The 23280-nt window shown below is 48.8% G+C and overlaps 1 protein-coding gene across 2 annotated transcripts in view; it reads left to right on the top strand.

The window, feature by feature from the left end:
- Positions 1–23280, top strand: part of HS3ST3A1 (heparan sulfate-glucosamine 3-sulfotransferase 3A1) — a 192583-nt gene that overhangs the window by 79568 nt on the left and 89735 nt on the right. Inside the window, exons 2-3 of one of the 2 annotated variants that reach the window (XM_084986233.1) lie at positions 5063–5180; positions 9654–9786. In XM_084986233.1, coding sequence (XP_084842359.1) covers positions 9668–9786 — 119 coding nt within the window. In that variant the 5' untranslated portion in view covers positions 5063–5180; positions 9654–9667. Of the gene's footprint in view, positions 1–5062; positions 5181–9653; positions 9787–11541; positions 12876–23280 lie in introns of those variants that run through there. The other variant, XM_003483116.5, reaches the window with a different exon arrangement.

The raw sequence follows: 23280 nt of genomic DNA, 5'->3' as shown, positions 1-23280 counted from the left end.
TTAACCACTGCTCTCTTGATGGACGTTTAGGATATTAGCAACTTTGCCATTATAAACAGTATGGAAATTCAACATCTCTGCCTCTTTGGCCACAAGCGCAAGTATTTTTTGACATAAATTCCTGGAAGGATCTGTCATTTCTATTTCGATACATGGTGGCAACTTGTCTTCCTAAAAGTCAACACCAATATACTTTTCACATAACCCTTTTAGATTTTTTTTTTTAATGTTTTGCTCATTCTTGACAATGCTCCCTACCATGAGTGGTTTTACTCTGACAATTGAGTGGGGCCACCTGCTAATTCATCTTAAGCTTTCACTGCTCTCCAGTGGTAATTCTATCACTTATTGATCAGAAGAGTCCACAGATAAAGCTGCCGCCTCAATTTTCATCTCCCCATACTTGGGAATACTGGTAAAATTTCTCAGGCCTATATCCCTTCACAAGAATGGTTTCCAGGGATTGAAACAGGCACAGGAGCAGAATCAAGGCTTATCCCCCAGCTCTGCTCAAATTGAATTTGTTTCCCTTTTCTTTCCCTCTTCCTTTGTCTGTCTGTCTGTCTGTCTGTCTCTTTCTTTCTTTCGCCACAGCAAGGCCAGATCCTTAACCCACTGAGCGAGGCCAGGGATCAAACCCCCAACCTCATGGTTCCTGGTCAGATTTGTTTCTGCTGTGCCATGACAGGAACTCCTTTCTCTCTGTCTGTCTGTCTGTCTTTCTCCCTCTCCCCTCCTCCCTCCCTCTGTCTCTCTTTCGCCCCCCCGCCCTCATCTCTCTTTCTTTCCTCTTTTTCCGTCTGATGACTTTTGGAATGGGAGAAAGGTTACTTGTTTCTTCATTTTCACCCATTTGTCAAGGAATTGGGAAAGAGATTTCCTGTGAGGAAATTTCAGTTGTAAGGCAGAAGTCGAGCTGACCCTTTTCCACAAATGCAGTGCTCGCTTGGTCCTCACCAATGATGTTCGTCTTACTTGTTGGGAGGTGTTTTTGCTGTTAGTGCTCTGTTGCTATTTGACCTATGGATACTGTTTCTTCTTTTAATGCAGTTAAGTATTGATCTTTCCTGGTGGTTCACATCAGGTTAAGTGTCATGACTGATGTTTGACTCTTGTGCAACCTGCAGAAACAGCAGTTTCGCATTTGGCAGGTCTTATAAGAATCTCTGTTTTTCTGCTTATGCTTTTCTAGGTAGTTTGCTCACTGATAGGGGTTACCAGGCGGGGTGGGCTGGCCCCGTGTGAGCCAGAGCCTCTGAGGGTTTCCCACTGCTGGGCCACACAGCAAGCAGTGTGGGTGGGAGAGGCAGAAGGAGGCTGGTTGAGCGTTGCTTCCCATTTCATCACCCTGAAGAATTAGCCGTCTGATTTGCACCCACCTGTTGACTATGGCATTGGGATGACATGAGGCCCTGCTTCTCTCTGCAAGGGTGTCTCCTTCAGCATTTTGAGTAGCGCTTGGCTCCTTACATGTACTCTCTTCTTCTGTCTTGCATTCGTGCATTCTGCAGCATTTCCAGTCTCCTTGATACATGTATGACACTTCTTCCTTTTTTCCCCCATAAAGGTATGACCGTGTTCCCTTTACCATATTGATCTGAATTCTTGTGAATGATTTTAAGGAATAATGACTGATTCATGAAAATGGTAGAAAAATCTGAATATAGCAACCATGATTTTTGAAAGCTGTCAGTGACTACCCTTCCCCATTAGGGCTCCAGATCTGAATAACTTTATAGATCATTTCTATGTTACGTTCTCATAATGCGTAACCCATAAGTTATTTATAGTCTTGCAGAACGTGGAGAAGATAGAGAATTTGTCATCATCTTAGAAAGCCAGCTTAATCATAATACAAATTTGACAAAAATTGAACACAACAAAAGTTGGCCTTTTGAATAAACATAGATACAAGCATCCCAAATAAAATCTTAGCAAAACACGTACAAGAGCAAAATAAAACAATAATAACAGTACCACATTACCAAGGAGGTGAGTACACTTTAACATTAACACAAATTGATGTAGCATAATATTAGGTCACAGAAAACAAACCAAAAAGAACAGGTACCTCGGGGTCTGCAAAAGGCATTAAACAAAACTCTCATATATAATTAAAGTATACTTTTTTTTTTTTTGCCTCACCCACAGTATGTAGACATTCCCAGGCCAGGGATCAAACCTGCACCCCAGCAGTGACCATAACAGTGATCCTTAACCTGCTCTGCCACAAGGGAACTCCCTTAAAGTGCATTTTTATATTATATATGAATGAAGCTAATTCTTTAATAATAATAAGGATCCATAGTGGAAAAAGGAACAACAAATGTCATACTTAAAGTTCAAAATACAGAACTATTCTGTAAATAACATAAACAGAAAAAGAACATCTGATATTTTATTATGATTTTGCATTTATTTTTATAGTTCTAGCCAATGTGGCAAGAAAGATGAATGCGTTAGACTTTTTGGAAAGAGCATTTAAAATTTTTGTCAACTAGAAATTAAATGATTGTCTACTGAAAAATACTGCAACCAGTAGGAGGGTCCGTTAAGGGTGCCCATTATTGAATATATCTGGAAAAGATAATCACTTGCTTTTCGATCAGAGCAAAGTCATCGAGAACAATCCATTTATGAAATAATCATCTAACTCACTAAGGAATAGAAATGATAATTTTATGAAGACAAAAGTTTTTTTCCTGTGTCATACAGTATAACTCAAACAGAATAATTGTGATGCTGTAGAATAAGACATACCATGTTCATGAAAGGGAGTTATATTACATATGGAGGAGAAGACATATGTGAATTTCCTCTGAAGCAATTGGTAAATGGAAGTAAAATCCAGTAAAAACATAAACAGCGAATGGGGTGAGGAGATTGCCCTAATAAACTTAAATTTTCTAAGAAAATAAAGATGTGTGACTAGTCAAGACATTTTGAAATGGTAGTTTAGGGTTTGGAGTCTTGAAATGATAGTACATAATAAATATATGTGGATACTGTGTGGTTCTGACGAAAGTGACAGCTCAGTAGAGCAAAATAAAATGTCTCGGAACAGATTCAAGTATCTCTCAAACTAAATATGAGAGAACAGCGTCATTCCGATCAGCAAGGAAAGGAGAGTTATTAGGAGATTCATTCATTCGCTTGCGGGCGTGGCGGGGGCTGTGATGTTGGGTGGCTACCTTACGATAAATAGAGGTACTGATTAGGTGGGAAACTTAGACTAGGCTTTCTTGATAACTTTCCCTGGTCTTGCTCATGGTCTCCTAGGAAACTGAGTACACTAGATTGAATTTCCCTGTTTATAGAGGAAAAAAAGAGAGCTAATCATATACGAAGAAGGAACTATTTTTTAAGTCACTGTCTAGCCGTGTCTAAAAATGTTAATTTTTTTCCTAGTCAACAGGTCTATAAAAATGACACCTACAAAGTCTAGGATTTGAATTATTCCAAGTCCTTGTAAAGGGTGAGACTTCTGTCAGAGGCTAGGCTGTAAAAGTCTCAGAGGTGAGCTTTGGCTTTCAGTGTTTAATTAATAAGGATAAGCATTGTCTTTGCAGCCCCAGCTACTACTATGCCAGCAGGTAAAGGGCAAAATGCTGAAGAGAAGGGGTGATCAGATGGATAAAGTGCATTGACTCCAGAAAAGTAACATTAGCAGAACCAGTCTCTCCCTCCCTCTCTCTCTCTCCCTCATCCTTGTTTCTTGAAAGACTGCAAGAATTTTGGAGGTGATCTAGGTTTCAGGAAAATCAGCCTCAGGTCCTTCCTAGGAAATAGCAAAGATAAGAATGACCCTAAGGTCCAAGAGAAAGACATTTACAGGAGTTCTAACATGTGAGGCTATTTTTATTGGTCCTATAGATGTGAACAAGATGCAACAAGGAACTGCAGATTGAATTGGAAACAAGTCTTTTTACCATAGTCTGAGATTGAGTTCCACTGAACTATGGTGGAAAACCTTTGAGTTATGTTGTATCATTAGGGAGATGCCCAGCCTTCATGGTGAAGAAAATTGGCTTTGGAGGCAGACAGAGGTACCTTAGAGGTGGTCTTGCAGCTTAGGAGCTGTGAAACTTAGGGCATGTTTCCTTGTCTTCTTTGAGCCTCAGTTTCCCCATCTGTCAAATGGGGGTCAGAAAACCCATTCTCAGGGAACCATATGAGAACTAAGTGAAATTACATTAACAAGGCATTTAAACAGTAAGAGCTCATACTTGTTAGCCATTATTATTCATTGTATTGACACGTATTTGTTGTGATTGGAATCGCACCCTCCCCCAGAGTATGTTCAAGTCCTTTCTTAGCACCTGCGAACGTGACCTTATTGGGAAATAGGATATTTGCAGATATAATCAATATTTAAGTTAAAATGAAGTCATACTGATATTTTTCCCAAGACATACATAAAAAGATGCTCACCATCACTAAGGAGTAGAGACATGCAATCAAAACTACAGTGAGATATCACCTCACACCTGTCAAAATCATTACCATCATGGAGACCACAAATAAAAACTGTTGGCAAAGATGTGGAGAAAAAGGAACCTTCCTACACTGTCAGTGGGAATGTAAATTGGTGCAGCCACCATGGAGAACAGTACGGAGGTTCCTCGAAAAACTAAAAATAGAACCACCGTTTGATCCAGCATTTCCACTCCTGGGTATGTATCTGAAGAAAACAAAAACATCAAGGTTGCCAGCAGCCACCAGAAGCTAGAAAGAGGCGAAGAATCCTTCCCCAGAGCCTTCGGAGGGAGTATGGCTTGGCTGAGCCCTTGATCTCAGACTTTCAGCCTCCAGAACTATTAGAAAATGACTTTCTGTTGTTTAAAGCCACCCAGTTTGTGGTAATTTGTATGGCAGCCCAAGACAAACAATACAATGCATGGTCATTAATCCTGCATCATTAGTTACTTAATAATATGACTGGAAAATCCATATTCTGTGTAGAAAATAATAATGAGAACTAAAAATGTGCATTTATTTTACTGTTGTGCTACTACATGTGTTTTCATTAAGAAATCAAACTGATGAGATCTCTCTGTTCCAGAAGTCCCGGTACTGCTTGAAAAGAGCTAGTTGATGAGGAGAGAGGGAAGGTGGACATGAATTCCTTGGGTTGGCATCTTTTGGATCCTCATGTGGGAGAACAAAGGCCAAAGCAGAAGGTATGTTTGCAAAGAACCCTGTTAGAACCTGAGCTGGAGCTGACAACCCATGAGGGACAGAGAATAAAACATTTCCTCTTGGTAGCCACAGCCTGCTACTTCCTTTTCAGCATGTGTACCATGTTTTGGGGTGTGATTTTGCAGTTAACACAATATTTTCCATAGTCTATAACAATTTTATTGATTTTTCCACCATCTCCATGTGTTTTATGTGCTTTATGAACCAGCTTTGCTGAAGCAAAGTTTGCTTAAGAGGAATGTTGCGTGATCTGAGAAGCATCTCCAACGAGTATCCTAATTCTAGTTAGTATTCCTGCTCAGATGGAGTAGTCATAGTTTTTTTTTCCCCTAGTTTTTTAAATCAATCACTCACAGGGCCAACAAGACAAGTCCCAGGAAGACCATCAACTCAAATCTCTTGCTATAAATATGAAGTTATTTGTGTTTAAGTGTCTGTATGTTTACATACAATGGCACATGCCTCATCTAGGTGTTCCAGAGAACCACAAAAAGGAGACTCTTTGAACAAAGAGAGTGGAAGAGATCTCCTGTCTGGAATTCAAAGTACAAAATCTTAAAAGCCTTGCGAATATTTAACAACTTGATCAAATAGGAGCTCTTTAGACCAAAAGGAATCAGACCATCCCTGCTGTAGAAGTGCAGGTATGTAACTCTGACCAAGTCGACGTGCATAAGAAACATCAGCAGTCCTTCATCTTGCACTCAGCCGCTCAATACTGTCTGAAAACTCTGTGTGATCGTGTGGAAACAACAATCAGAATTATAAAGAAAAACGAAAGCTGTTTTGCTGAAAGAAGTAGCTTCCATAGGTGTGTCAAGGCATGTCTTACCGTTCTGACGAGGAACTGAGCCTCAGGCACAAAATAATAATGGGCACGAAAATCTCAAGCTGGAAGTCAGGTGTGCACCACACAGCTTTCTCATGCTTTTGAAACCTGGACGGGATTTCCATTGTGAGCACCTGTTTTTTCTAAGTGGCAGGAAGGTCATGTCACAGCACTCTGAGTACCCTCAGGGTCTCCCCTGGCCTCCCCCTGCCCCCCACACCCTCCTTGCTCCCTCTGCTGCCACTCAGCATCTCAGAGATGCCAAAATATCACAGGGAGTCTGGGCTTCGGCCACTGTTACTCATCCACTGGGCATCTGCTGAGCTGCCCTTGGTCCCACCTTGGTCGCCAGCCCATGCCTTGCACGGCTGTGTCATGCCTCGATCCCGACCCCCGGCTCCTCCAGATTCTCCATCCCTCTCCAGACCCCGCTCCCTCTCAGTCGTTTCTTCTTGCAGGACTCTGGAGTTCCCACGCTAGGGAGTGGTTGCTGGTGCTTCCTGCTGAGGAATCCCCAGCCCTTCTCCGAGATGGGGGAGCTGTGGGCTTGCCCCGTTCTAGGGACCGAGACACAAGTCTCCTTTGCTCTGGTGTGCTTGGGGGGGGGGGGTCTATGTTCTTCCTCCAGGTCGCCTTGGGAGCGGGGCTGATGGGACACTGGCTCCTGCTCAGGAAGCACCAGCAGTCAATCTCCTCCTCCCCCTCTGACTCACTCCTTCTCCTCGAGCACAAGGCGTGTTCTCATACCTCCTCCTCCAGAGGTGGGGCACCAGGGAAACTCACCCCATACTCACCCTTATTATTCAGCTCTATGATTTAGGCCCACAGCCTTCTAAAGTTCACCCGAAAGCTTATCTTCCTTTTTATTTCCGACTGTAAGAAGTAAACATCTTCTACATAAAAGGACTACCAATACTATAAACAAAGAAAAAGCGGTGGACTCAGTGTCCTACTCTCAGAAAAGAAACTGAGAAGAGGGAGTTCCCGGCGTGGCTCAGTGGTTAACGAATCCGACTAGGAACCACGAGGTTGCGGGTTCGATCCCTGGCCTCACTCAATCGGTTAAGGATCCGGCATTGCCGTGAGCTGTGGTGTGGGTTGCAGATGCAGCTCAGATCTGGTGTTGCTGTGGCTGTGGTGTGGCTGGACCACAGTGGTATGGCTGGACCAGCTGTCACTCCAGTTAGACCCCTGGCCTGGGAACCTCCATATGCGTGGGTGTGGCCCTAAAAAGACAAGATAAAAAAAAAAAGAAAGAAAGAAAGAAACTGAGACGAGCACAAATACAAAAGAACCGCTTAACCCTCCCTGAACCAACTTTTAGCTCCATGTTACTTCTTTCAATATGCCCTGTTTTTCACCTCAGATCTCTTATTTCTTCTGAGAGCCTGAATGGTCAGTCTCCTGAAAATGCCCCTTGAGCCTTTTGTGTGCTGGTTCACTTCTTCATCAGGAATATTTCAAAACCTACCGCTTTCTTTCATGTGTCACTGAATCCGAAAGAACTGACTCAGGACAGAAGCAAGGAGCATGAGAAAATCTCTGAGTAATTATCAACCTTTCCAATTGTTTTTGACCAAATCAATAATTTGTGAAAATTACCATTGGTCAAGGCCGTAGTCAAAACCCTATCCCTTGGGGGAGGTGGGTCCCTGGAGAAATAATAGGACACAGAAAAGCCCACACGCTTTGGTGAAATGACCCCACCTGGTCTCAAAGTAAACCAAGCCCTCACCATGTGCAGCTGAGGCCCTCTATGTTCAGAAAACATTCGTCCCCCGAGGTTCCGGACAACAGCAAAGCCTTTATAAAGCATGGGATTGCATTTCTTGAGGCATGTTCCTGAGAACAATGAATGTTAGCGGATCGCGCCAGGGCCGCGGGAGTCCGTGGTCCAAAAAGCTTGGAAAGCATTGGATGAAGCAAAATTTAACTGGTTTCTTCGCTGAAAAGTCATTTCAGAGACTATACCATGCTCATGTTTCTCAGGAATGCTCAGGAGAGGTACCATCTTTCAGATTTCTTCTCCCCTGGAATACGTTGCTATGGGACACTTCCCAGGACTCGGGCTATTGCGAGGGGAACTCTGGCCTCTTCCGGCAGCAGAAATGGCAAGAAAAGATTCGAGCCTTCACTCGGGCTAAGACCTACTAGGAGCAACCGCAGCACCCAGCACAAGGCCCGGCCTTCAGTGAACAGTCAATGAAGAGAAAAATTCCTTTCTGGTCACCTCCGGGCAATGGGATTTGAAAGTTGGGAGTGCAAATTTGTTTTATTTTCTTCTTTATACTTCACTGTATGCCAGCTGTTTGAAGTAAGCCTGAGTTACCGATTCTGTGGCAGGTAGGAGGAAGTCACTTTGTAAACCAGTCCTTTCTGGACAGTGCAGCCCTCCGCCGGTGGGTAGGAGGGACGAGAAGCAGTGTCTTGTGCAGCAGAACCAATGGGGCAGGAGGGCGGGAGGCAGGGCTCCCTGGAGGATGCTGGTGGAGGATGGGCAGCGGGTACCCACCGAGGAGAGAGAAGGGCCCAGAAGCTGGAAGTCACTGAACACCAACCTGGCCTGTTTCACACAAGAATGAGACCAGCTGCTATGGCAGCAAAGAGCTCTCCTGGAAGAACCAGCTCACTTTTAAGGGCGGCCGCGTGCCTTCGCCTGGAAGGACAAAGCGGGGGGAGACCAGAGGAAACTTGAGTTGGTGGTCCATTGTGCTTGTTGGCACTTGGGGGCCATTTTCCCCCTTCGAAGGGCCATGATCATGATTAGCAACCACTGGTTTCCGAATTGCTGGAAGGAAGCAGTTTTTAAAGGGCTGTGGACCATGGCCGTAGCAGATGCTGTCATGAGACAGTCCTAAGTCCTCTTGACTCTTTCCAGACATAACGCCTTCTCTCTAACCCTGCTCTTTGTCGGGGCTCTCTCCCGACCGTCTCCTCGAGAGGGGGCCTTGGGTGGGCTTCATCCCACCAGAACGGCGGGCTGGCTGCTGCTCTCCGGGCCTCCTCTGGGTGACTTTAACTTCTAGGTCCTGACAAGCTGTTCTTTGGTCCTTCCTTTAGACGTAGGGGTGGTCACGGCGGCCGTGCCCTCAGCCCAGGGTCATTGCCTGACTTTGGCCTCGGGGCTCCCATCCCTGCGTAAATAAACGTTCTGTAAATAAACCCTCCAAGAACCGTCCTCATTTGAAGGTGCTGTTCCCTGTGGAGATTCTGACAGATTCACCTGTCTCACCAAGAAACGGCAGCCCCTTCCCTGCCGTCCGGTATGGGAACCATTAGCTCGCGTGGGTGTGGAGCATTTGAAATGCGGCTCGTCCCTGTAAAGCAGAGCTGAACGTGTAAAGCACACCCTGGGGTTTGAAGACTCAGCATAAAAAGGAAGAACATAAATGACCTCAGTAATTTTTATACTGACTACATGTTAAAAATCACATTTTTAGGTATATTGGATATATTACTAAAATTAATTTCACCTGTTTCTTTCTACCGATTTTTAAGGTGGCTACTAGACATTTTAAGTCACCTATGAGGCTTGTATTCAGGGCTTGTATTTCATTTCTAACGTGCAGAGCTGCCCTAGAGCCAGATACGGCCTGAATGATCCAAGAACCCTTGTCTCTCACAGGTGGTGGGTGTTTAATGCCCACAGAGAGGAAATGCCTGCGCCGGGGCTGTGAAAGTCAGAAAGCTCAGTATCCTGCCACGCTGGAGCCCGGAGGGAGCTCGGGGGAGCACCTTGTCCAGATGAGAAAACGCAAGTATGTTTGCGAACGTTAATGGGATCGCATGTGCTTTCAGGATAACTTTAAGACGGTCTTTTTTTGTTTGCTTGTTTTACTTCTACAAATCAGAGTGAAATACCTAGAGACAAACTTTAAAGTATATTCAAGTTCGTATTAAACCTCAACTGGATCAACCATATCCAATCCTAGGACACAAGGAGGCATGAGAGCTTTGGCAGGACTTGCTGTTCATCCTTGCAGAAGCCCATGCATTGCTTTATGGCGCCGCATCCCATCCTAACGAGGTCTTCCCCAGTGTGCAGGGTACGTTGGGGTGGGTTCTTCATAAGCAAAAAACCACGGCCAGAAGAGTATTCATCCAGCCTCACACATAGGCCAGTTCCACCTAGGCACAGGGTCAGAACCAACAGGTCCCCCTTGGCAGGTTCAGAAGGACGTCCCTGACCCATCCCGTGTCAAATGGGGCGAGGAAGGCAGGCGGCGAGGTCTGGACACTGGACAGCAGGAATTCCTTGTGTTTCCTGCAGCCCTGACACTGCGGCCGCTGCTGCCGGCCCTGGTCAGCACCCACAGTGCGCCCAGAAAGCCGCCTGCTCAGCTCGCAAGGGTGGGGGTGAAGAAGTCAGGCTGCCACCCACATTGCGGGGCGCCCTGCTGAGACTAGGAAGCCAAGAAATCAGCAACAAATCGGATTGGAATTAGAAACCGCCTCATGCAGGTTCCACGCGCCACCTCCCTCCATTAAACAGCAAGGCGATTTGTATCCCTTCCTGCCCTGCTCTCCCCAGAGCGCAAGAAGAGGATGTTGGGTCAGAGAAGGCCGGAGAAAGAGGAAACCGCTGCTTAGGAAAGGACATTTAACTCCATCGCCGAGGCGCGCGCGCGCACACGCGCGCACACACACACACACACACACACACATACACACACGTGTACACGTAGAGGCATTCAAAAATCTTCATCAAAAACTGGGCATATGGATTTGGATTCGGAACTGGGTTTTTTTTTTTTTTTTTTTAATCTTAATTTCTCCCCTTTTTTCATTGATTGGCTCCTTTCCTAAGAGGCTGCTAGCTTTCCAGGTCTTGGGGAACTCTGATCACCCTAAACTAATAATACAAGGGGGGAACAATTAAGAGCAAAAACACCAAACACTGCTGAGGGCAGAGAGGCTTTGCTCCGGAGCCCGCAGTGGACAGCAGAGTAGGTGGGAGGCAGAGCGGCTGCAGAGGAATTCCGTCCGCCCCAGACAAATGGGGGCGTGGCGCGCGGCGCGGTCGCGGGAACAGCCGCCAACCAAACTTCCGAAGGTTTGGGGAGGTGGCGGGGGGGGGGGGGGGGGGCGGGGCGGGCGAAGGCTGTAGTGGCCCAGGCCACAGGGAAGCAGAGCGCAGGGGACCCGGAGGGGTCAGGGCTGCGAAGAGCAGAGGCGGAGAGGATGGGAGCCCCTGATGGAGCGCGGCTGGCTGGGTGGAAGTCAGGCCCCCGGGATCCGGCCGCCCAGGCTGTCAGTCAGAGGTCCCGGGAGCGCTGCAGCCCTGCTCGGCTCCAAGGGGGCCAGGCTGCGGGCTGGGGAGGGAGGCGGTGGGCGGGGTGTGGAAGGGGCGTCGCCGCGGTCGCCCCCGCCCTCTCCGATGTCATTGGGCGGCCGCCGCGGGGTCCGCGCCACCTTTTCTCCGTTGCACCCCGCCCTCCCCAACGCGCTCCTCCGGGGGCTGGTCCGGCCCAGGCCGTTGACGTCACCGCCAAGTTTGCTGCCCTCGGAACCCCACGTGTGGCGGCGACGACGGCCTGGGAGGCAGCGGGGCAGCAGCGAGCGCAGTGGCCGCGGCCGCTGACAGGTCCCGCGCAGCCCGGCTCCGGCTCGTCGCTCCCAGGTGGGGCCCGAGAGCCGCCCGAGCGGCCAGGCGCGCACGGAGAGGGCGCTGGCTCCCGCCCGGGCAGAGGAACTCGGAGGACCAAGCCCCAGAACCGAGAGGGACCGAGGCGGGCCGGAGACCGAGGAAGCCGCGACTGGGAGGCACTGTGCCCGCCGCGGTCTGGAGCGCACGGAGCTCATCGGCCCGGGAGCCGAGCATCCTCTCAACCGGACCGAGCGAGGGATGCACGGTCGCTGAGCCGGGACCCCTGCCGAGAGGCTGCTCTGGCCCGGGGCTGAGACGCACGCCTTGGCCCCCACCACCAAGACCCTTATTCCGTCGACTCTCGGGGAACTGGGGCGCCGAGCGCGGCCCCAGCCTCAGGACTTGGGCGAGTCTAAGACGATGGTTTCTTAAGCACAGCACCGCGTCCCCCTTCCCGCCCCCTCGACCGGTGGCTGGGATCCCGCGAGGGGCTCGGGGAGCCCCGGCCGCCGCCGCCGCCTGGGCAGCGCGCACGGCCGCAGGGGCGCAGGGCGATGTGGCCTCCGTGCAGCGCGCAGGCCCTCTCGGAGGATGTCATGGCACCTGGCGGAGCCCCAGCCTAGGATGGCCCGCTCGCTGCCCGACGTCGCCTCCGGCTAGGATGGCCCCTCCGGACCCGGCCGGCGCCCACCCCACCTTGCCCGAGCCGCTGTCCCGCCGCATCTTCCGGAAGTTCTTGCTGATGCTCTGCTCCCTGCTCACGTCCCTGTACGTCTTCTACTGCCTGGCCGAGCGCTGCCAGACCCTTTCTCGGCCCGTCGTGGGGCTGTCGGGAGGCGGCGAGGAGGCTGGGGCTCCGGGTCGCAGCGTCCCGGCTGGAGGCCTGGGAGAGCTGGCGGCGTGGCCTGCGGCCGCGCGGAAAAAACGCCTCCTGCAAGTGCAGCCGTGGCGGAAGCACCGGCCGCCCGCACCGCACGGCGACGGCGAGGAGGCGGCCTGGGAAGAGGAGCCCCCGGGCCTGGCGGGGAGTCCCGGCGGCTCCGGGGCCGGGAGCAGCGTGGCCGAGCCCCCGCCGGGGACCCTAGCCCTGCTCCTGGACGAAGGCAGTAAGCAGCTGCCGCAGGCCATCATCATCGGCGTGAAGAAGGGCGGCACGCGGGCGCTGCTCGAGTTCCTGCGCGTGCACCCCGACGTGCGCGCCGTGGGCGCCGAGCCCCACTTCTTCGACCGCAGCTACGACAAGGGCCTCGCCTGGTACCGGTGAGCTGCGTAGGACCCGGCGGGGACAGCCAGGGCGCGGGGTGCGGGTCGGAGGAGCGCGTGGGGACCCCCAGCCCACCTCCCTCCCTGTTTCGTGCGGAGGTCAAAGGGTCGTCCGTCATCGGCCTTAGAATGAGGGGTCTCCTCCTTCCCGGCAAGTGGGTGTTGGCGGAGGGAGGGAAAGGCTGGCCTTCGAGATTTTTTTCTTTAGTCCTTGGGATTCCCTTCTCCCCAAAGAGCCAATCTCGTCGTTTTCTCCGCTCTGGGAAAGTTATCAGCGCCGGTTAGCTTGGGGGGGCGGGAAGGAGGTCCCTCTCAAGATAGAACCCTGTTCACCAGTTACTTAGACATGTAACCTAGTGATTCCTTTGCCGGGGGAGCCTGTTTTAGTTTCTTCATCGGGCGGGCAGTTCCTGTGGTTAACGCGGGCTTTGCCACCGCACATTTTCTTATTATTTTCCTTAACTCTTTGCCATATAATTGTCCGAGGGGGTAAGTAGTGTAGGTCCTTGAACTGTCAGGAGCTAGACTCCAGGCTTTGGGGGGGTCGTTGCCAGAGCACGGTTTAAAGAAGGCTGTGTTGGTATTAACTTGGGGGGGGGGGCAGGCAAGGAATGACTTGTGTAAAATGCTTTCCCTGTTTATAGGGAAGAGTACTTTGTCTCTGGCCTGGTAGAAACTTTTCTAAAGATCTTCACACAAATTCTCTTTTACCAATGAGGTAGCCAAATTTTTTTAAAAAGAAAAGTGAAAAACTAGGGGCCCTGGTTACCTTGTGACAAACCCTCCTAATGCAGTGTAGGAAACAAGGCTGATTCCGACCTTCATCTTAAACTTGCCAGTCTTCTCAAATTCAGGCCACTTTTAATAATAGAATAAGCCAGACTCTAATAAATCTTAGTGTCACCTGGATTTTGTTTGCCATAAAACATTGGCCTTTTTTCTTCCCTCCGAGTCCAAGGAAAAGTTGCCTGGCCAGAATTTTCTATTTTGTAAAGTTTTATCTTGTTCATTAAATATGTGTTCCCCTTGTTCCTTTAGCTGAAACCATATTACAAAAGTTACAACACCACTTAAATATATTTCAAAAGCCCCACTCAATTAACCATTCATCCCCCAAACAGAAATGGACACGATTTGACAAGTTTATTTACATGAGGATCAAGCACCGAGATGGATGTCAGGAGCCAGCTTTGCAGTAACCCAACGCATGAGAAAACATTGGGTCCTAAGCGACCAACTCAAACATGAGCCATGTTTCAAACAGTAACTTTCCATTTGTTGGAAAGAAAAACAAACAGCCTCCCCTTACTATAGAATATATATCATTTAAAATCATCAGCCACTTAAAAAAATCCCCTTGTGTTTCTGTCATTTATGTTGTATCCTCTGGGAAGTTCTTATAAAAATGACCTGTTGAATCTGGAAACAACAGGTCCTTCTTCTTAGCACAAAGGAGCTCTGTTTTTTCCATCAAGGACACAAGAAAGAAGTGATTAAAGACCCCTAAAACTCTTATCTATAGCAGTTTGCAGTGAATTCGGCCTGGTGCAGTGCTCTACATGAACACATTTCAAATCAGCTGCCAGAAAGATCTAAGACAATGTGGGACTCTGAGGTGCTGTTAAATCTGGTGAAATATTTGGTACGAAAACCCTTTATTTTCTTTTTGCCCTCGAGACTTTATTTCCACGGGGTAGGGGGGGTTTCTTCCCGTTCCAGAGCTGAGTATTTGAGGGCGCCGTTTATCTGCAAGGCTGGGTCTTATTTTCCGTGGCCCTCTCGGAGCTTGTGTAAGAGAGGGACAGTTTCAAGGTAACGAGAAACACAAGTATTGAAAAACAGAAGAATAAGTCGTAAACTTTTAGGCTACTCTCTGGGTTGGAAACGGGATGCATGCTGTAAAGTAAATATCTCCTTGGCTTGTTTACTTCACTGGAGGGTTTTGTAAAGCAATTTATGGCGGTTACTAAAATAACTACACAGTAGACTTCACGGTTTGGTGAATTTAATTTTCTAAGTGTTGGAGCAACGTCTTTGTTTTACCATTTGCAATGGTCTTTTATTGGATGCATAAATTTAACTCAATTACATAGGAAACTCTTATTAAGCAGAGTCCAACCTATGGGCCCAGATTATGTGATCCTTTAATGAAATTTTGCCACAGTTCTCTTTCATCTTGGCTCTGAACTTAGAGCTTGATGTTTGGGAAAAAGACCGAGGACCTAACTACGGAAAAACATCACTATTAAAGGCATTTCAGCTGCTTGTGTTTAGTTAGCATTTTAGATAAAGAGATTCGGTTAGACCTTCTTGAGTCAGCCCAAAATTGTAACAGAATTTCTCACACACACACTTATGACCACGCCACACACACACACACACACACACACACACACACACGAACAGAAAGGAAATCCTCTCATTTGAACCTGAAGTGAATTATGGAGGAGGAAAAAAAAAAAATCTGTGCAGTATTTATCAGATTCTTCTTGACTTGGGAGAATCCTTAATGTCTAGCCTTGTTTTTCTGCCCAGTGTCAGCCTCTCGCTTTGCCGTGATAGTTTGTTGTGGCAGTGCCCCCTACCGTCCTGACAGCAGGACAGATCTGTCGCTGTTAGGAAGTTGGAAGAAAATTCCTTGGACATTGAGAGTTAGAAGCACCCGTCGCTGGGTTGTTTCCATAAATTTCTCTGGGGGAAAAATGGCAATAAAAACACTTTATACACCACATCTCAGGAAGGGGGTACTCAGCTCTTTCTCCGTTTGAACACATGTGCCGTAAAGGCCAAGAAGACAAATGTATTCAAAATCTCTAAAACGGAAATTATTCTTCTTGATTTAAAATGTCCTACCGTTTCTTTGAAGTACGTGAAACAAAGGAAAATTTTAATTTTCAGGAAATGTATCGATGAAGATGTGGGACGCCTCGGGGGGGGGGTCTGGCTGCGAAACTGCCCCGAGGGGTTTACAACGAAACCTTCCACACTCCTTACTGCAGCCGCCGCGCTAGCAGGACGACACCTGTCTGCAGCTTGAGTGTCATTGGTGTCAGGGGACAGCAGTCCTTCAGCAGGAACGGTCTCATGGGGGTCCCTCCCGAAACGTGGGGAGCGGTTCCATTCGCCTCTGACGTTTGAGGTCATTTCTGGACGTCAAGACCACAGGCCTCTGCCGTGGCCCCAGAGCAGGTGAGCTTGGGATTCGCTCGGGCCCCTCGCCGCCGCTGCTGTGTCTGCACCGCTGGAAGGTGTGGTTCCTTTCCTCCTAAGACAAAAGATGCCCACTGATAAAGTATCTAAAGATACGCCGTGCGCTCGTATACACTGTGTATTCGCGTACGTGTGTGTACACATGTGTACGTTCATACATGCTTGGAGCCTGTGACACCAGTTGCAGTTCAGGGGCGAGAGGATAAGCGTTCCGTGTCTAATCTGTGCCAGCAGGGCTCTTTCCTGTTTGACCTCCTTTTCTTTAGTGAGACTGGGCAATTTCCGCAGAAAGGCCTATCGCCAACCTTATCTCGCGCCGTAGCACTCACGTAGATCAAACAAAGGTGGATTCTAGGAGCTGGTTCTGTCCGTGGCTTCGTCCAAACAGCACGTCCCCTGGCCTTTGCTGACCACCGCCTTCTCCACCGCGTCCAGGGAGGGGCAGGCTGGGCAGAGGCGCGCCCGGTTCCTGTGGGGGAGGCCGGCATCCCCAGCAGCTGGGCGCAGCTGCACGGCACCTCCGGGCCCGCTTTCCCACCCTCCTGAGCCACCAGCTCTTCTGCCTGAAGGGCTGGAAATGAAACGTGAGCCGAGCTAGTCTGACCACCCGTGCAAGCTCCTATGGATGGACGTCCCAGGAGGTGCTGTGTCCTCCGAGGGGAGCGAAGACCTTGGCAGGGCTGCAAGGTCGGGGGAGAGCAGAGAGAGACCGCTTTGAGCTGGGGTCTCAGAGCTGTGTCTCTGTGGGAAAGAGGGCGAAACTGCTTTCATGCATGTGCTCCCAGAAGCGCTCTGTGACCGGACACCCCATCTAGCAAGAGGTGCAGAGACCCCCTTGGAGAAGCCACCTGCTGCCATTCCGTTTGCCGGAGTTCATCTGCCCAGTAGACCCCGCCCCCACGGGCAGGTCGAACAGTCTCTTTCCTGCGTGTGCACGTGCGTGTGCGCACGAGGTTCATGCATGAACCCACCCTCAAGAGCAGGCGGTGAAAATGATAGAACTGACCACAGTACAGTTATTTAGGGGTTGGGGGACTTCTGAGCAGTATCAGACACCCAGCTGGAAGAAGCATTGGGACTGCTGAGTCCAGGCATTAAAAATAACACAGCTACCCTTGGTATGGCCTGGAATTGGAACACCTCGTGTGACTGATTATTCCCTTACCGTGAGGAGCCTTCTCACGGGCTGATGGATTGTATGCGACATGCACAGCCATCTAAGAGCGAAAGTCCTCCGTGATATTGTAATCGCCGGGCCTCCCCTTTAAAAAAAAAAAAAAAAAAACCTCTCTGGCCAAAATATTTTGTCTCATAGAAAGAAGTCTGTCGATGGGCCAGGAGAGAGTTGGTGCCAAATCTGTATTCTGGAGGGTCCCGGGAACAAGAGAAGCCCGCGCAGTTATTACAACAGGGTTGACCTTACAGATTCCAGAGGCTCCCGTCACAGGAGACGAGGGTCGCGGAGCAAGCAGACCAGCTTGATGTAAACAGCCGAGGCCCGATCTCTACAAGGCTGCGTACGAACCATCTCACGTCTCGGTTCCCATTGGCCAGAATGCTTGCCTGGGTCTGGAGCTTTGTAGACACAGTGCTTTTCCGCAGAGGCACATCCCCCTGCACCAGATCACGGGAGCTGGGCTGGGAGAAGCATCGTTTCTTTGTCTCCTGCCCCGTGACGTCAGACTCAACCCTCTCAGAAAGTTTGCTTCGGAGTCCCGTCGTGGCACAGCAGAAGTGAGTCTGACCAGCATCCACGAGGATGCAGGTTCGATCCCTGGCCTCGCTCAGTGGGTTAAGGATCCGACGTTGCCGTGAGCTATGATGTAGGTCGCAGATGCAGCTCTGATCTGGTGTTGCCGTGGCTGTGGTGTAAGCCGGCAGCTGTAGCTCTGATTCGACCCCTAGCCTGGGAACCTCCATGTGCTGTGGGTGCGGCCCTAAAAAAGACGGAAGGAAGGAAGGGAGAAAGACAGACCGACTAAAGTTCATTTCTACTTAAGTGATGAGTTATACTTTTGGAAATGAGGTTTCATATTTAACATATGCCTTTCATATGTAATCAGAAGCTGCACCTAAGTACTATTTTAGCTCCCTGGTCCTTGCTTTTTTAAGAATATCTTTAATATGTCTGCCAGCACTTTAAGATCTTTGTTAATTTGAAACAGTTAAAAAAAATCCTCCGTGGAGAGAGGTGGGGGGGGGGGGATATTGATGGAGTTAATAAAATAACTTCTGTGAAATACACTTATGTGAAACCAGAGCGTAGGAACTGAGGAAACAGGAATTCAGAGAATCGAAGCATCTTCCGAGCTACTTGCCTCCAAGGATGCGACTCAATTTTTTATATCGTGTTTATGTGGTCATGACCGTTATGCCTCTAGCACTGACCTTGAATCTATGATCCCTTGAAAGCTGTATTCCAGAAGCTCAGTTGCCCTGTTTCAGAAGCTGTCAGATATCTGTAAACATAAGCAAGAAGAGGGGAAATGTGTGTGAAGAAGGAAGTCTGGTACTTGCCCTTAGGCTTGAGATATTCTTGCAGAGGTTAAAAAAATCGTCTTCCCCGCTCTTGATGGCAGCCGCTCTGACTGGGACGTGTGGCGCCACCTAGTGGGAGGGAGCGTCGGCCAGAAACCCCGAGGGCTGAACCTGGAAAACCTCCTCGAGATCGGAGCGTGTTTGGTGTCACTTTTTTAAAAAAGGGAGGGAAAATCGTGTTGAGTAGCACTTACAGCGAGTGTGATCTGCTTCGCGTGGCTGAGCCCACTCTTTCAGGCAGGAAGGCTGTCCTTTGGAGAGAAATAAAAAAGACTTGCCTTGACAATAAACCTGAAAAACAAGATAGAAGCGATTAGGGGATTTATGTTAGAGATGTGCATGGCTGGAAGGAATGCCACATGCCCCAGATGAGTTTTGTTAGTGTGTCTTGCCTCTGTTTCTGAAAGCCAGCTTCACATGAAAATACTTCCAGATGATTCCGTTGCAGCGCCGGTTCACGCAGCCCTGTTTCTTGCCCGTGTTACAGACCGTCTGGAGGAGGCCCAGGGTCTTCACAGGCAGCACACGCAGAAGCCTGTTTCACCCTCAGCGCCCTGCGATGCACTTTGGAAGACCCGTCCATGTCTTACAGGTTCACAGGAAGCCGCTTTCAGATTTCAGGGGGCGACGGCCTTCTGTGACTACTGCCACACTCGAGTGTGGGCAGTGCATCACCAACAAGGACCTACTGTCGGGCACGGCAAATCTCAAGAGCTTGGAGTAACCTCTAAGGGAAAAGGACCTGAAAAAATATGTATGTCTAACTGAATCACTTTGCTGTACACCTGAAACGAACACAGCGCTGTCAATCAAGTCCAGTTTTTTTTTTTTTTAAATAAAAAAGGAAGTCGGGGGAAAATGGGAACATTACAGTGGAGGAAGCTGGCAGACCCCACCCGAAGGAAGGTCCCTCTTTGTGGTGTTGAAATCATGTCCCCCCCCACCCCCGCCCGGGCTTCATGGTGGGGGACCCCCCCCCCACATCCTTGCCCCCAGTCTAATCACATTAGACCAGCGAGATGGATGGGCACCCACCAAACACCTGACCGGCCTTCTCCACAAATGTCAAGGTTATGAATCACGAAGGAAGGCTGATAAACTGTCACCGCTGGCAGGCGACAGAAACGACTAATTACTGATGAGTAAACACAGCCTGGTCCCCTCGGCTGGGTCCTGGAGTAGAAAAGGGGCGTCCGTGGAGAACCGAGGAAATGTTCCTACTGTGAGTGGCTTAGTCGAGGCGTCGTACCAGGCTTCATTTCTTGGTTTTGATCCCTGCTCCTGGGTTATGGAAGATGAAGACCTGGGGGCAGCTGTCCGGGTGAAGGAGCCTCTGAGAATTTTTTGCACTATTTTGCTTACAGTTCTGTCTCCGCCAATGCTTCAAAACCAGGGGGAAAAGAGCAACATTAACAAAGAAGGCTGAGGCCTCCAGGGAAAATCTGAAACACTCCCCCAGGCCAGCCCTGCCCCCGCTTCCCTCCCAGGGCCCTGCCCCGGCCTGCCAGCTCCCCTCCACGCCAGCACCTGCTGCTGCAGACGTGCTCATCTCTCCCTTGGCTTCTGTCGTAGTAAAATTGACTCAGGGCTTCCCTCCTCCTCTCTTGTCCCTGAAGCACGGACAGAGACCGGTTTGTCTCCCTTTCTGCTCTTTATGGCTGGCAAGTGTCAAGAAGATAGCAAAACACACCCAGCCCTGACCCCAGCCTTCTTGAACCGGAGCGCAGAAACTCTGCTGTCAGGGACAGGCTTGGGAGAACCCAGAGAACTTAAGTAGGGGTCAGAGGAAGATCCCCTGTGGGCGTGTGGCTTTGTTGCCTCAAACCCAGGAGGAGCAGTTGTCGGGGTGATGGGACCGAGGTGGGGCTGTGCCTGCGCACGCGCCTGGCTGCCACGATGCCGGCACAGTGCAGACTTCCCACTCTGCTCCAACATTCTAGCTGCTTGCTTGACCTTGAGCTTCACCTTTGGTTTAGACTTCTGAGACCAGCCTTGGGAGCCAGGCACACTTGGAGCCATGCCAGGGTTGAAGGATGAGGGAGGGGGGGAGGAAGCACAGCCTCCAGAGCCTGGAGGGCAGGACCTTGGTGCCCCGTGCCTCTTTCTGCTGGAACCATAAGCCCGGGATGCCGCCTTGTCAGACTCCAAGTTCCTGAGCGGGCGGCACGCTGGCATTTTCTGCTTCTGCTTTTAAACACACGCTGTTGTGCACCTGCGGCTCTGGTTTAATAGAGGAATGAAAATCTGCCTCGAAGCATTTCCTTGGATATTTTGAACCATTGTAAAAATAAAAATTACATTTTTCCCCGAGCAAAACAAACCCAAGAAGTTAACAGTATTTCCTCTTAATCTTCGCTTCACTTACTTTTATTGGGCCTGTTTTATAAACCTGTGTGGTCCACAGGACAGACTCCTAAATGCTTATGTAGATACAAATAAGTTTTGTGATTTAATGCCATTCTGGGCTTGTGTGTCATTTTTCTATCTTAGTTGGGATACACTTTCCTTTCTTCATGCATGTTGAACCTTTTTAAAAATAGCGAGATGTCTGAACCCTGCCGTGTACATTGGTGAAATCTGCCCTTTTGATCTCTATTTCATTGATTTCCACCCCAATTTTTTAATTTCCTTCCTTCTACAAACTCTGGGCTTCGACTGTTCTTTCTCTGATTCCCCTGATCAGGAGTCGGGGTACCTTGTTGGTTTGCGGTTTTCTTTTTTCCGTGACGTAGGCATTTGTCACTGTGAGCCTGCCTCCCAGAGCTGCTTTGGCTGCATCGCATCCGTTGGGTGGGTTCTGTTTCCGTTTTCACTTGTCTCAAGCTATTTTTGGATCTCCCTTTTGATTTCTTCTCTGATGCGCTGCTTGTTCATAGCACGTTGTTCCATCTCCACATATCCGTGAATTTTCCAGTGGTCCTCTTGTTACTGCTTTCTAGCTTCATACCATGTGGTCAGACAAGAGTCTCAATACAGCTTCTTCCATGTGTTAAGACTTGATTTGTGGCCCAGCGTGTGATCGGCCCTGGAGAATGTTCCATGTGGATCCCACTGATGTTGGATGGAATGTTCTGTGTGTGTCTTTTAGGTCCATCTGGTCCAACCTATAGACCTTATTTCCTATTGATTTTCTATCTCATGGATCCCTCTGGCATTTTATTTTATTTTTTAATTTTTTTTATTATTATTTTTTATTTTCCCACTGTATAGCAAGGGGATCAAGTTATCCTTACATGTATACATTACAATTACATTTTCCCCCCACCCTTTGTTCTGTTGCAACATGAGTATCTAGACTAAGTTCTCAATGCTATTCAGCAGGATCTCCTTGTAAATCTATTCCAAGTTGTGTCTGATAAGCCCAAGCTCCCGATCCCTCCCACTCCCTCCCCCTCCCATCAGGCAGCCACAAGTCTTTTCTCCAAGTCCATGATTTTCTTTTCTGAGGAGATGTTCATTTGTGCTGGATATTAGATTCCAGTTATAAGTGATATCATATGAGATTTGTCTTTGTCTTTCTGGCTCATTTCACTCAGGATGAGATTCTCTAGTTCCATCCATGTTGCTGCAAATGGCATTATGTCATTCTTTTTTATGGCTGAGTAGTATTCCATTGTGTATATATACCATATCTTCCGAATCCAATCATCTGTCGATGGACATTTGGGTTGTTTCCATGTCCTGGCTATTGTGAATAGTGCTGCAATGAACATGCGGGTGCATGTGTCTCTTTTAAGTAGAGTTTTGTCCGGATAGATGCCCAAGAGTGGGATTGCAGAGTCATATGGAAGTTCTATGTATAGATTTCTAAGGTATCTCCAAACTGTTCTCCATAGTGGCTGTACCCTCTGGCGTTTTAGAGGTAAGGTAGTGACAGCTGCGTTTGTTGAGCTCTCTCTGGATGATGCTTGATGCTGCTGCATGATCTGTTGCATGCAGTCTGGATATTTTATTAATAGGAGTATATGGTTAAGTAGGTCCTATCCTTAGCACCTTTTATAGATGGAGAAACTTGGCATTCTCTCCATGGCACAGTGGGTTAAGAATCCAACGTCAGCAGCTGGGGTTGCTGCAGAGGCTTGGGTTCGATTCCCCACCTGGTACAGTGGGTTACAGGATCTGGTTTTGCCATAATTGTGGCTCAGATTCAAACCCTGGCCTGGGAACTTCCATGTGCTGAGGGTGGGGCCATTAAAAAAAAAAAAAACCTAAGGCTCAAAAAAAATGAAGTAACTTGGTCAAGGTCACACAGCCAAGGAAAGAGTAGAACTGGGGCTGCAGTAGGGTCCGCCCACCTCATTCTGTCACATCCTCAGACAGAACCGCCCGTGCGCACATCCTGCCCGGACCACAGGCCGCTGGGAGTTCAGCGACGGTAGGATTGAAAGGCTGTCCCAAGTGGTAGGCGGACTCGGACTCGGACGTGTTTGACTCTGGGTCTTGGACCTTTCGTGAAAAACGAGGCAGCAGATCCACATAGTTGACAAAATGAATTTTTAAGTCTTTAAATATCTTTGTGAGTCTGTTGGCCTACGTGGAATAACGAAAGTCACCTCTACTTTTTGTGTAATTCTTTTTTTTTAAGAAATAATCTAGGAGTTCCTACCCTAGTAAGGAACCCGACTAGTATCCATGAGGATGCAGGTTCCATCCC

This window comes from Sus scrofa, chromosome 12 (genome assembly GCF_054392235.1).
Source record: "Sus scrofa isolate SSC_HxYL_T2T_F1_AM1 chromosome 12, Sscrofa_HxYL_maternal_Yorkshire_Landrace_v2.0, whole genome shotgun sequence".
Classification (NCBI taxonomy): domain Eukaryota; kingdom Metazoa; phylum Chordata; class Mammalia; order Artiodactyla; family Suidae; genus Sus; species Sus scrofa.
The sequence above is the reverse complement of the archived record's forward strand: the minus strand, read 5'-3'. Positions and strand labels throughout refer to the sequence as shown.